The sequence below is a fragment of the Microcebus murinus genome, chromosome 20, assembly GCF_040939455.1.
Source record: "Microcebus murinus isolate Inina chromosome 20, M.murinus_Inina_mat1.0, whole genome shotgun sequence".
In the NCBI taxonomy this organism is placed as follows: Eukaryota; Metazoa; Chordata; class Mammalia; order Primates; family Cheirogaleidae; genus Microcebus; species Microcebus murinus.
This window is the reverse complement of record NC_134123.1, coordinates 32,794,845-32,808,475: the sequence shown is the minus strand read 5'-3', so window position 1 is coordinate 32,808,475 and position 13,631 is coordinate 32,794,845. Positions and strand designations below refer to the sequence as shown.

The 13,631-nt window shown below is 66.7% G+C and overlaps 1 protein-coding gene across 1 annotated transcript in view; it reads right to left on the bottom strand.

The window, feature by feature from the left end:
- Nucleotides 1-7,451, bottom strand: part of LOC142862587 (uncharacterized) — a 127,218-nt gene extending 119,767 nt beyond the window's left edge. Inside the window, exon 1 of the mRNA XM_075995585.1 lies at nt 5,136-7,451. Within this exon, the coding sequence (XP_075851700.1) occupies nt 5,136-7,451 (2,316 nt within the window). The remainder of the gene's footprint in view (nt 1-5,135) is intronic.
- Between the last annotated feature and the right edge of the window lie 6,180 nt (nt 7,452-13,631).

Here is a 13,631-nt window from a genome sequence, read left to right as displayed (position 1 = left end):
CTTGTGGGTCCCCGTGGTGCGGTGCTGAGAAGCCAGGATCTGCAAGCTTCTTTTTTTCTGAGACAGAGCCTCACTGCGTTGCCCAGGCTAGAGTGAGTGCCGTGGCGTCAGCCTAGCTCACAGCAACCTCACACTCCTGGGCTCAAGCAATCCTCCTGCCTCGGCCTCCCGAGTAGCTGGGACTACAGGCATGCTCCACCATGCTTGGCTAATTTTTTCTATATATTTTTAGTCGGCCCATTAATTTCTTTCTACTTTTAATAGAGACGGGGTCTCGCTCTTGCTCAGGCTGGTCTCGAACTCCTGACCTCGAGCGATCCGCCCACCTGGGCCTCCCAGAGTGCTGGGATCACAGGCGTGAGCCACCACGCCCGGCCTGCAAGCTTCTTTCTGACCCCAGCACGGGACTCTCCCGGCCCTGGCATCGTACCCTGAGTCTTGACCCAGACCCGGGAAGTTCCACTCCCTCTGCCGAGCCCACGACGGAGACCGCAAGCAAGTCGCAAGACCGTCTCCCGGCCAGTGTAGACGCAGTCCCAGAGTCTTCCTCCACCCATTCCCCCAGTCACTAGATGTCACAAGGAGACCACAAGCACCTGGGACCCCTAAAAACCTTACATTTTGACAGACAGGGAAACTGAGCAGACGTCAAACAGCGAGCAGGGCAGCGGCCCGAGGGCGCCCCACTGGGGGCTACTGAAAAACAAAAGGCAAGTCCCGAATGGCTCCTCCCCAGGATGAAGCGGTGTCCCTCCCCTCCCTTCCCACCAGGATGGGGACCTCAGGCAGGGGAGGGACCTGAATCCTGGACTGGGCTCTTCCTCAGCCCAGAAAATGTGCCGAGAGGCCACAAACGACCCGAGGGCACTGGCAACACAGCTACCCCCAGGAAGGTGGGATCCCAAGAGGTCTAAGCAGAGGAGGGGCCCGGGAGCTTTGCAGACTTTCCCGCCCAGCCCCTTCTCCCAGGGACGGCTGCGTCTTGAAGGCCTTTTCCCTTCGCTTCCTCCTCTGCCCAGGTGTCTCCAGTCGCCTCCAGGCTTAGGGCAGGGAGCGTCTGGAAAGTTCCCGGCTCTGAGCGGAGGAGCAGATGGCGGCTCCCAACAGGCCAAGAACAGCACGGACCCGCCCCTTGGCGGGGGTGGTGGGAGCTTGAGAAAGGCCCCAGCCCGGTCACTGTCCAGCCGCTGCCAGGGAGGGGGCGCCCGTTCCAGCCCCACCACGCCCACCTCCCCTGGCACCTTCCAGAAGCTTCCCCAATGCAACCGGTCCCGGCCAGGTGTCCGAGAGCCTGGTCCCGGAGAGGGGGCTGCCAAGGCCTCCCCGGAGAGCAGGGAGCTCGGGAAGCAGATGTGCGCGCCCGCCCAGCGGGCGAGTGATGACAGCCCCCGATGTCCCACGGGAGAGGGAAGGAGGCTGCGGCTGTAACACCTGTTCCGGGCGAGGGGGCCACGCGCGGGGGGCTTGGCCTGGGCGTCCCCGCGGCGAGAGGTGGGGTGCGGTTAGGCAAACAGCCGCACACCCCGTTAGCCAGAACGCTGCCCAGACAGGGCCTGGAAGGGGCCAGGGCGCCCGCCCGCAAGGACAGCCAGAGACAGCCAGCGGGGACTTCTCGGGCCTCTGCCCCAGGCAGCCAGCTCCTGCTCCGGCAGGCCCCAGCGGCCTCGGTGGGGACATGTGGGCGCACACAGGGGACATGAAGAGCCACCCCCCCCAGGCCCTGCCCCAGCGAGGACAGACCCGCAGGACGGAGCTGGTGCAGACTCCAGGCCCAATGCCCGTGCTGCTGGCTCTAGCTGAGTGGCCTTGGACAAGTGACTTGACCTCTCTGGACCCGTTTTTTTTTCCATCTCCAAAAAGGGGGTGGTGGCGCCTCCCCAGACAGGGCCGTGTGCAGAGTCAGCAGGTGTGGATGACGCCGTGAAGCCCGAGTGCAGACAGCACTCGGCACCTGCAGGCTTGCGACCCAAACGCCACCTCCGGCACCCTGGCCGGTCCTGCCTCTAGCCGTGGAGGGAGGGCCGGCCGCTGCCCACCTCGGAAGAAAGATGGTGGGCACAGGTGCGAGAAACCGCACCCCAGGCTACCGGCATCCCGGGGAAGGAGACAGGAGCCCGGCGCTCCCCACCCAGGCCGCCACGCTGGGCTCTCAGAGGAAGGAGCCCTGCTCTGTCGGCAACTCAGGCCCAGAGAGGGCAAGAGTCTCACCCAAGCTCACACAGCCAACTCCCAAGAGAATGAGGATTCAGGCCAGGTCTTAAGTCAAACTCAGGCTCTCCCCAGGGTTTCACAGAGCTTTTGGGGAGAAGCTTGCCAGGAACCTTCCTCGGGGAGGGGGCGCCAGGTCCCGGCTGCAGCCCTCTCCGGCCTGGCCGGGACACAGCCCTACGGAAGCAGCGACCGAGGGCTTGGTGGCCCAGAGCCCGGCTGGAAAGAAGAACAGCCACGTCCGTCCCAGCGAGAGGGCGGCGCGGGTCAGTGTGCCCCTCCTCCGCTGGGCTGTCTTCCTCCTTTTCTCCCGTCTTCTTTATCCAGCGTTCCCGGCTGCCGGGTCCTGCGGCCGCTCTGACGGCGAACGCTCCCCCAGGGCGGCTCGGGCGTGATGGGGGCGGGACAGAGCCGGGTTCCGGAACATGCTGCGTGCCCGCTGAGCGGCTTCCCTGCGGCCACGTCCCCACGCCCCCTCGTGCCACCAAACCCTCAAACCGCACCGAGACCGGGAACGGCGCGAGAGAATCCGGACTCCAGAGCCGCTTTGGGAAACCCGCCAGGGTCCAGGTCCCCGAGCCCCTGCCAGCCCCTGGTGGCCCCCCATGCTTCCCTCCCCCTCGACAGCCCTGCCGGGCGCCCCGCCACGCCCGGCCACGCGGGGTGCCCTCTCACCCCCCATGCCCAGGTGTCCGCCACTCCACCCCCCACCCCCCGTGGCCCTGAGGCTCCGCGCTGGCCCCCGCTCCCCTGAGTCTGGAACAGCGCCTGGCTCAGAGCAGGCGCTCCATAAATATCTGCTGAATGAATGGGAGGGGGGGCCGGGCAGGCCAGAGGCCAAGAGCCGGCGTCCTCCTGGCTGTCAGCGCAGGCTCCTGGGAGCCGCGAGTGGAGGCTTCGCTTTTCCCTCCGTCCGGCGGGGCCTGGCCCCTCACCGCGGCCCCTCCCCAGGGCAGGCCTGTCCCAGGGCCCCGCCACCGCCCGGCCGGCCCCAGTGGGCCCATTCCCCGCCCTCCCACGCTTTCTCTCAAGAAGCCGTCATGGTTCCCGGGGCCTCCCACGCCAGGTCCGACCTCCCCCCTCTGTCCTGGTTCCAAGGCTTCGAGCTCCCGCCCCTCCGGCCCCCCGACAGGCACCTCTGCCCAGGGAGGCTGCCAGGCTCTACCCTGTCCTCTGCCATGCCCCATCCCGCAAAGGCTTCCCGCGGGCCAAGGCTCGGCAAGCCCGGCCTCCCTCAGCCCACCCCTGGGGCGGGCAGAACACACCTCAGCCGCCTCCCAGCGTGTGGCGGTCACCAAGGTCGTCTGAGTTCTCTGAGTCTCAACTGACCCGTCTGTAAAATGGGAACAAGGCGGCCCCAGGGGGCCACGGGGAGAAGCCAATGAGGTAACTTGGTTCCGAAAACCGCGCAGAAGTCCACGGGCCATGAGCCCTCCCAAACTCGCGCTGACCACTTCGGGGGGGCACCGGCCTGTCTCAACGCCCCTTCCCTGGCCGACATGGGGAGCCAATTTCCCCCAGTTCTACCAGTCGAGGCCCCAGTGGGCACCTGGGCGCCCCCAGACATGGGAGCAGAGGGACACGAGGAAACCTCATGAGGTGTTCTGCCGGAAACAGCGAGAGCCCCGCAGAGGGGCGCCGGCCTGCAGACCAGGGGCTGGCGCACGGCACCGCCCACGCCCTGCGAGGACCTGCGGGCCGCGTCCCACGCGAGGGCCCCGCTGCGTGCCAAGCCCTGGCCTCCAAGAGCACTGAAGCCCCCGGTGCGTGAGCTCTCGCCGGGCGGGCGGTCTGTGCTTCCTGGCCAGGGAGACTCGCAGGCACGGCTACCCAGAGACGCGGCGGCACGGGCACCGGCTCTGTCCTGCTCCAAGCCCGGGGCCTCGTCTCCCAGCCGGCCCGGCCGGGGCTGCAGCTCCTCCGACCCCCAGCCGCGGCCCAGGGACAGCCCCAGAGGCCGCGACAAGTCCAAGGCCGGTGGCGGCAGAGACAGCAAGGCACGAGGGCTCGGGCAGGGAGCCCCCCTCTCGGACGCGGCCACCGTGGGTGAGCACACCGCCCGGTAGTCCTGCACACGCGCCCGCACACACATGCACGCACGCACGTGGCCGGCAAGGTCAGGAAGCTCTCGAGCCAGTCCTGAACAGGACGGGGACGCCTTCCCCATCCGCCCGGCCGGCCGCCCCCACGATGGGCACTGGACTGAAACGGCCGCCGTGGCCGGGGCGGCCCGGGGGCGGCTCCTGCTCGGGCCCTGCAAAGCGGGATCCAGAGCCCGGCCGGCCCTGCAAGGCCGGTGTGCAGAGAAGACAGTCTATCCCCGCTGCGAGCACAGTCTGCCTAGGCCGCCGTCCCCGCGGCTCCACACACCCCGTCTGGAAGGCGGCTCCCATCTGCCGCTAAGCAGCCAGGTCTCACGGGCAAAGCGCGGACTCGGGTGGAAAGCTGTGGAGGCGCCGAGCCACGCGGAGCAGGAGGGCAGAGCGACTTCCCACCTCTGGTGTGCTCCAACCGGGTGCGCGCGGAGACCTCTCCGTGACCCGCCGGGCCGCACTAATCACCAGCGTTATCAGGCGGATGACAGACATGCCCCCAACTTCCTCTGTTTGACGGATTCCGCGCAAACACGCCCAAGTTCAGGCCCGTGCCTGCCGCTCTCAGCGGCGGCCTATTCTTCCAGGAGACCAGTCCTGACCCCAGCTCCTCTGGCCGCCCGCCCCACACCTCTGGGGCCAGCCGGGCCACGGTGCCCACCAAGCACCAAGCCCGGGCACCCTGGGAAGGCTCCTCCCCCAGGAAGGTACCGCACAGAGAGAACCTGTAAAAACTCCTTCCGAGTTTCTCAGAGGGACGGAAAACAGCACCTCTCCCTTCCCTGCACGGATGCCAGAGGAAGGGTCCAAGACGAGATGAAAGCCGCTGCTTACCTTTGTCGCTGCCGCCGCCGGGGAGCTCCAGCCCACGGGTCCCTGGCGGGTGAGCCCCTGGCCCGCGCACACCAGCGTTCCGCACTCCACGCAGGCGCCGATGGTGAGCTGCTGCCCGTCGTCCACCAGCAGGCTGTGGCTGGCTCGCAGGGTGTAGAGGAACAAGGGCAGCCGCGCCACCCGCACGGGCGTCAGCCCCAGGCAACGCTTCTTCTCCTGCTGGCAGAAGAAGCACACGAAGGTCTCCACCTGGTACTGCCGAGACCAGGCGCTCACGGCGTGCTGGGCGCCCCGGGCCTCGTGCTGCAGCCACTGGCCCAGCAGGTCGTGGTAGCAGAGCACGCAGGCGGCCACCAGGCCGGTGGCATCCACGGGCCTGGCGCGGGGGGCGGGCGGGTACACGGTGAGGAAGGGGAAGAAGGGCTCCTTCTCGCCCGCGTGGCTTGCGGGGTTCACGTGGAGCTGGAACTCCTTCCCGGGGCCCAGCTCGGCCCCGCAGACGTAGCACACGGACGCGGGGCCACCGCGGGCGGGCGCGGGCGGCTCGGAGCGCGCGGGGTCCGAGGCGGAGAAGGCCTGGTGGTAGCGGCCCAGGAAGCCCTGCACGGAGGTGATGAGGGCCTCGTTGCGGCAGGCGCGGTACAGGGCCCACACGTCCTCCAGCACGCTGAAGCACTTGGGGCAGCTGCGCACCTCGCAGCGCGCGTCGGGGCCGCGCGCGTTGGGCGGGCAGGGCAGCAGGCTGAGGAAGGGGAAGTGCATGGCGCCGCGGCCGCTGCCGTTGAGCAGCCTGGAGGGCACGGCGCGCGCGTCCTGGGTGCAGTCCTCGCCGCAGAGGTAGCAGGCCTCGCGCAGGGCCGCCGGCGCGCCCTCCTCCCGGGGCAGCCGCCGGCCCTTGGAGGCCATGCCGGGCGCGCGGCTGTTGAGCGGCACCACGTAGAGGCGCTGCAGGACGGGCACGCCGGCCAGCTCGAAGCTCCGCCACTGCTGCATGAGCGAGGAGAAGCAGCAGGCGCACACCAGCGTGCTGCCGCCCTCGCTGATGGGCTCCGCGCCCGGCGGCGGGCTGTGCAGCCACAGGAAGGGGAAGAAGGGCGCCTGGGCCAGCCGCTCCTGCTTCTGCACGTGGACCTGGCGCCGCGAGGCCGCGGACAGCGCCGACCCGCAGATGTAGCAGCACCGGCCCTCGGGCGGCGCCGCCCGGCTCTCCGGGGGGTCCCGGGGCACGCGGCCACCGTCCTCCTTCTCTCTGGGGCCACAGGGGCCCGGGAAAGGCTGCTCCTTGTGGTCCTCCTCCCCGCTGGTGATGTTGATGTCGCTGTCCTCGGACGTGCAAAAGTCCCCGAGAGTGTGCCCCAGCGGCCTGCCCTGCCCCGGCTCGGTGGCCCGGCCCAAGGGCCCTCCTTTCAAGCCATCTGCAGGGGCTTCCTGGACAGGCAGGCCTTGCCAAGGGTCCTGGATGCCCCTCAGGACGCTGGCCCGGGCCTCCGAGGCCCAGGGCCTCCCGACCCCCTTCCGCCGGCGCCGGACGCTGGTCTTGGGCTCCCCGTCCGCGCAGACCTTCGAGGGGACCCCCTCCTCCTCCGCGCGCCCCCGCGCGGGGGGCTCCGCGCCCGGTCCGGGAGAGGGTCCCGGCGCCGGCCTCCACTCCTGGCAGCGGCCCCCGCGAGGAGGCCCTGGTCCTGGGCCCGGGGTGGCCCGCGGCGCCGGCGCCGGGTCCTGGGGGGGGCTGGCGGCGTCGCGTGAGGCTGGGTCGGGCTCCGACAGGGGATCCGTGTCCGACAGCTCCGACAAGTCAGAGTCCCGGGTCTCCTCGGCGGCCCCGCGGAGCCGGGGGCCGCCTGCGTCGTCGTCGTCGTCGTCGTCGCCGGCGGCACTGCCCAGCGCGTAGGCAACGTTCCACTCGCGGGGGGCCCCGGCGCCCCCGCGGCGCCCACCCGCGCCCGCGTCGCACTGGTGGGGCCGCTTGAGCCAGTACATGCGCTTGTCCACCGGCGTGCGGGCGCGCTCGAAGGCGGCCCACTGCTCGCCCAGGAAGCAGCGGCACACGGCGCACACCAGCACGCAGCCGTCGGCCGGCGACAGCTCGCGCGCGCCGGGCGCCGGCTCCTGCTGCTGCAGGAAGGGGAAGAAGGGCTGCGCCGGGGCCCCCGCGCCCGCCGCCGGCTGCTTCACCTGCAGCTTCAGCTCCTTGCCGCGCCCGATGCCGCCGCCGCAGATGAAGCACGACAGCGGCGCGCCGCCGCCCGCCGCCCGCTCGCCCACGGCTGCCATGAGCCGCTGCTTGCGGGAGACCGGCGCCGGCCGCCCGCTCATGGCCGCGCCGCCCCGCCCGGGCCCCGCGCGCCCCGGCCGCCCTCAGCGCCGCCCGCGCCGCCGCGCGCAACTTGGAGCATGTGTGCGCGCCGCAAAGTTTGGCGCCGGCCGCCTGCACCGGCGCCCCCGGGCCTGCCCAGCCCCCGGCGGCGGCGCAGGCCGAGGCGGCGCCACGGCGAGCGCGCCCGGAACGCGGCGGCGGCAGCGGCGGCCCCGGGCGGCTGGAGCGGCAGCCGCATGTGCGAGCTCCGGCGCCTGCCAGAGCGTTGGGTCATTTAATTGGGGAGGAGGGGCGGGGCGGCGCGCGGGGCGGGGGCGGGGGCGGGGGCGGGAGGCGGGAGGCGGCGGGCGGGGAATCCCTCCCTCGCGCGCTCCCTCCCTGCGCCCGCCCTCCTCCTCCTCCCCTCCTCCCCCTCCTTCCCTCCTCCCCCTCCTCCCCTCCCCCGCGTCCCAAACTGCGCACAATAGCGCGCCGGCTCCTCTATCTATTTTGTGTCCAGCCGGAGCGGCGCGCGATGATTCATTGCCCCAATTAGGGGCTCTCTCCAGCGCGCCGGGCTCGGGCCGTCTGAAGGGTCTCCTGGGGGACCGCCGAGCGCATCAGCGCCGGAGCTGGTCTTTAAGTAAAGGTCAAGCGGGACGCGGGAAGAGCCAGGTAAGGACGCGGCGGTGTGGCTGGGGACAGAGCCCCCCCCCAGGAAGGGCAGCGCGGGGGCAGGGCCGCTGCGGAGGAGGCACCCTGCGGCTTTCACTGCGGGGGGCCCGCCCCGCCTCGGTCTAAAGGGGGGACCAAGTGAGAGCCGTTTACAGTCCCACGCAGCCCAGGGTTGGGGGCGCCCTTCCTGGGACAGCGTTCTGATTTTGGAGACAGAGGGAAGAGGGGCTGTCTCCTGTCTCCTGGAACAGGTCAGTGGGGACAGAGGCCGGGGCCTGCCCTGTCCCTGGCACCGCTGGCCATCGGCCGCTGCTCACAAGCAGAAGGAAGTAGCGAGAATCCTGTGTATCCCCGGGCAAGTGACTCAACCTCTCTGAGCCCTGTCACTCTTTTGTTAAATAGGAGCTGCAACTGTTTCCCTGTACTGTGTATGGATACATTGTATTTATTTAACAGACTTGCAGGGTGCCAGGCACCGTTCTGAGCACTTTATATATTTCAGATCAATTACGCCTCCTGGTAACTCTCTGGGCCGTGCCAGGATCAGCCCCGTTTTACAGACAGCAGGGAGGTGGTGCTCAGCCTTAAGTTACTTATTTGAAGTGGCCAAGTGGGGTTCAGACCCAGGTAGTGGGGTGCCAGGGCCCTGCTCTTGACTAGCGGGATGTGCAGCCTCATTAGGCAGACGTCTGGTCCGCGTCACCACCCGTCTGCTCATGGAGACTGGTGTCCCCCACCCAAAGCAGGGAACAAGGCCTGGACCCCTGCACTCCCACCCCTGGCACTGCACAATCCAGGCATCTCTGAACCTCGAATTTCCCAGTCTGTGAAATGACACCCCTTCCAGCTTCAAAACTCCGCGAGTCTCTGATTTCTGAGCAGTTTACAGCTGTCCTGACCTGCCAGCAGAGCCCAGAGTCGGCCCAGGGACAAAGGTGCCCGGTGGTCACCTCCACCCTCCGGGGTGCTGACATGTAAATAAAACTGGGCTTCCTCTTATCACCGAGCAAGGCCATGCATTATAAATAGATGGAAGGAGAGCAAAGGGCCGGCTCTCAGGAACCCCGGTGGCATTCCAGGGCTCGCGGGCCAAGGGTTAATAGGAAAATCATCCTGGGCAGCCAGAGACGCTGGGCCCTCACCAGGCCCTGGGAAACTGCTGTGTCAGCAGAGCTGTCCCAGAGGAATGCTGGGGGCAGGGCAGGCGGCTTCTTGGCTCCTGGCATTTTTAATACCTGGGGAGAGGGCTGACTGGGAAACTTTAAAGGCCACATCTGCTAACTGTGTGTTTGCACAGTCAGGGAAGGTCGGCCAGTCCCGCAGGCCAAGGGGCTGCTGGGGAAACAGCCCCGGGCTCAGCGCCTCCCGGCTGCTGTCAGGTGTGGGCCCCTGGGGCGGGGCACACACGCCTCTGGGCCTCGTCCTCAGGGTCTTGGCCACAGCATCACCCTGAGCGGCCTCCCCGCTTCCCTCCATCCTGGCTCCTGGGCACGGGAGCTGGTGTGGGTGTCGTTTATTTTCCTGTCTACGGTCCCTGCCCGGCCCACCCTCCCCTCCCCACCAGTGTACCCCCCACACACACACCCTTAATGGCCCGTCTCGCTGTGCATCCAGGGCCCGGCTCAGTGCCCCGGTCCCAGTCCCGTTCCGCCCCTTGCCAGCCGTGTGAGCCTGGAGCAGCCCTCTTAGCCAGCTGAGCCTCAGTTTGCCGCTCTGTGCAGTGGGGCTGCGATGCCTGCCCCGCGGGATGTCTGCGCGTGGACCGCGTGAGGCAGAGAGAGGCTGCCCGGGAATGGGGCCTCCCTCCCGCCCCTGGCAGAGGAGGTTGCCCCAGCGTGAGGGGCCGCCGTGGGGAGGTCACGCACACGGTCTGAGGGCACGGCCGCAGGGCTGGCAGGACGAACAGAGGGAGGCGGGTTTTCTTGACTAAGCTGGAACCCTCCTGGGAGGGGGGCTTCCCGAGCGTGTGCTGTGTGTGCAGGGGTAAGCGTGCGCGTGCGTGCGCGCATTTGCTAGTATGTGTACATGTGTGTACAAGCATGCATGTTGTGCATACGTGTGTGTTCGTGCATGCATTCGTGTCTGCAGGCACGTGTGATCATGTGTGTGAATGTGTTCATCTGTGCGTGTGCCCGCGTGTGCGTGTAAAGTGGGCCAGGAGTCGGGGGTGGCGGGTGCCCGGCTGGATGTCTTTGTTTCCCTCCGTGACCCGGTGACCCAGCAGCGTCCCCTGGAGCACGTCTTGGGAGCCGGAAGCAGGTGAACACGGATCAGAGGAGGAGGGAGCAGGTGACGGCGGAGGGTCGTCTGTGGGTGGATGACACGGGGGGGGGGGGGCGCTGACATGGCCTGACACGCCACATGGATGTCACCCCTCTGCCAGTTACTACCTGCGTGGCCTTGGCCTGCTCCTGACTTCTCTGAGCCTCAGTTTCCCCATCTGTAAAGCAGAGATGACAAAATGACAAAACGCAGGGAGGGCGGAGCGCGATGACCGCAGCAAAGCACAGCCCTGCCCCAGCCGTGACCGCAGCGCAAACCCGTGTAACGGGCCCACGAGGTGGGTTCCGTCACAGCCCGGCTCACGGTGAGGAGACCGAGTCACAGAGAAGGGAAGTCACTGGCCCAAGGTCACGCTGGGCCGGCCCTGGGGCAGTGGGGCTCTGTGACCCCCTGGGCCTTTCCCCAAATCCTGAGACACAGCTTGTTAGGACAGTGACGGCCTCGTCCCGCCTCTCGTCACACGTGTCCCTAAGGAAACCGAGGTTCCTGTCTGGACACAACGGCCGAGTCGGTGCCAGCAGGAGAGGAGAAATGCCGGGGTGGGTCTGCATTAACGCCGCGCGCCGACGCAGACTCGCCGGCCCTTTTTCTAACGGAAAAGTGCAAAAGGCTCAAGCTGGCCGGAGCCGTCCACACACCCCCCCAGGCGCTGCCAGAGCCGCCACCTCCCGTCCCGGCAGAGCCGTCTCCAGGCACCCCCGAGCCCTCCAGGCCTCACTGCAGCCAGAGAGAGGGTGCCGGGCCCTCCAGACCGGCGCCGCGGGGCCGGGCGCCCCGTCCTCCATCCTGGGCCTTGCAAACACCAAAGTCGCCCGCAGACGGCCGGGTGCTGGGAGCAGGGAAGATGCCACCCGGGCTCTGCAGGGGACCAGGCGCCGTCAGCACCGAGCACCTGGGTGCGGCCCAGGTGTGCAGCTACCTGTAGGTCGTCTCAGCAGCAGCCACAGGCGTGTGCGTGTGTGGCCAGCTGCCTCCCCGCCGAGCAGTGCCGCCCGCCGGCCTCTCCCGGGGCAGAGCCGCAGCCGGCGTGCCTTGCCCTGCCCCTCGGCTTCTGGAGGCTGGGGACGTGGGCGAGGACCCCCGAGCTTGAACGAGGGATGCCAGGCTCCATCCAAAACCCCACTGCGCCCTGCCAGTTCCGGAACCGCCTGTGACCCGGCCGGCTCCCGCCCGCCAGCTCCCCTGCTCCCGGCCTGTAACCCCACGTCCCTCCTCGCCACGGCCTCTGCCCTTCTCCTCGCCCCTCCACGCTGCGCCTGTGCCTCCCTGTCCCTCCGAGGACCCTCCACCTTGGCAGGCAGCCCCTCCGTCCTCTTGGAGAGGCGGCACGCGCTGTGTGTTCGGCCTCTGGCTCTCTGGGGAACAGGAAAACAAAGTCTATCTCTGTCTGCCCTATTTTTTCTATTTTTTTTTTCTTTTTGCCTAAGAACGAAGCAAGCTCCTCTCTGCTATCCTCAGAAAGAGCTTCGAACCCTGCAGCCCTGGCGAAGATGTATCTTCCTTCCCAGAGGGAGAGAGTGTAACTGTTAACAATAAAAAACAAAAAACACCCTGGGATTTGTAGAGGCCTTGGGCTTGTGAGCCATCGCACATCTGTTAGCTCGTGTGACAGCCGTACGTGGAGGCATGACAGGGAGTATCACATCCACTTTAGAGCTGGGGAAACTGAGGCTCCACCACACAGGGCCTTGCTCAAGGGCATGGTTCCTGGAGCCAGGAGAAGCTGTCTGCCTGGGGGTGCGGGTCGAGGGGCTGGTGGAATTTTGGTGCGTTCTTTATACACTGATCACTCTAACTTGTCAAACAGAAACGTTCCACATACACGGCGCAGTTTGGGGACCCTGTCTGAGCATCCTGCTGCCTTTTAAACTCAGGAGCTTCCTAGAGGGAAGGTAGGGCCGGCGCTTACTATTTCAGGGGCCTAAGACGGCCTGGGCAGAAACATTGTATATACCTCGACAGGCCTCATTAAAAAAATCATGGCTTGGCCAAGCCCAGTGGCTCACGCCTGTAATCCCAACACCCTGGGAAGCCGAGGCGGAAGGATTGCTTGAGCTCAGGAGTTTAAGACCAGCCTGAGCAAGAGCGAGACCCCGTCTCTACTATAAATACAAAGAAATTAGCCAAAACAACTAAAAATAGAAAAAATTAGCCGGGCATGGTGGCACATGCTTGTAATCCCAGCTACTCGGGAGGCTGAGGCAGGAGGATCACTTGAGCCCAGGAGTGTGAGGTTGCTGTGAGCTAGGCTGGCGCCACGGCACTCACTCTAGCCCGGGCAACAGAGTGAGACTCTGTTTCAAAAAGAAAAAAAAAAAAAAAAAAAGTCATGGCTTGCATTCCACAATTAGGGGCCACTGCCTGGGAAACAAATTTGCAAATGTACACAACAGAATCGGGTGCCCTAAAACCTGTCCTTGCTCCCCTTAATCTGAAACAAACAGACAAAAAAATCCGGGAGAGGAACGCCCGCGGCCTCCCACTGCAGGAGCTACCCTCCCCCAGCCCAGGCCGGGCCAGCTTGAAATCTGAGGATTCTGCTGCGAACTTCAGGGCCTCGTAAAACCCCTTTGATAAACGATCACCGCTGCTGACCTGCCACCGGGGATGGCGGGACAAACCGGCCGCATAAATCTTGAGGGTATTCAAAGGCTCCCTTGCTGCGGCTCCTCGGCAGACCCCTGATTTGCAGCACCGAATCCCAGCAGCCGTCTCTGTGGTCAGTCCCCGAGCTTCCAAGCCACGGAGGTTTCCGGAGAGGGTCGGGCATAGGTGTGTGGGAGAGGGGTGGGAGCAAAAGCAACCAAGTCAGGAGCTGCCTTCAGGGTGCCTGGTATATACAGTAGGCACTCAATAAGCACCAGTGTGCGTCCCCCAGCTCAGAATGGTAACAGCTAATATTTACGTCTACCGGCGGTCACTAGATGCCAGGCACTGTGTTCCATGCAGATAGCATTATCTCGGTTCGCACAGCGCCCTAAAAAGCAGGCACTGGCGGTACACGATTTTACTGATGGGGCCACTGAGGCCTCGGAGGGGTGAACTCACGTCCCCAGCGTCACGGAGCTGGGTTCCTCCCCGGGCGTCTGGCCCCAGCACCCTGCTCTGCTCTAACCCGCCCGCCGTGTGCTGCCAGGCCCGCCTCCCCGGGCCTCCCTGATAAAGGCCGCCTTGTCCCTCGCTGGGCCCCGCCAGGGAGGCCAATGGTCAGGGCTCCACGCTGCGCGCCTCTGAGTCCTGCC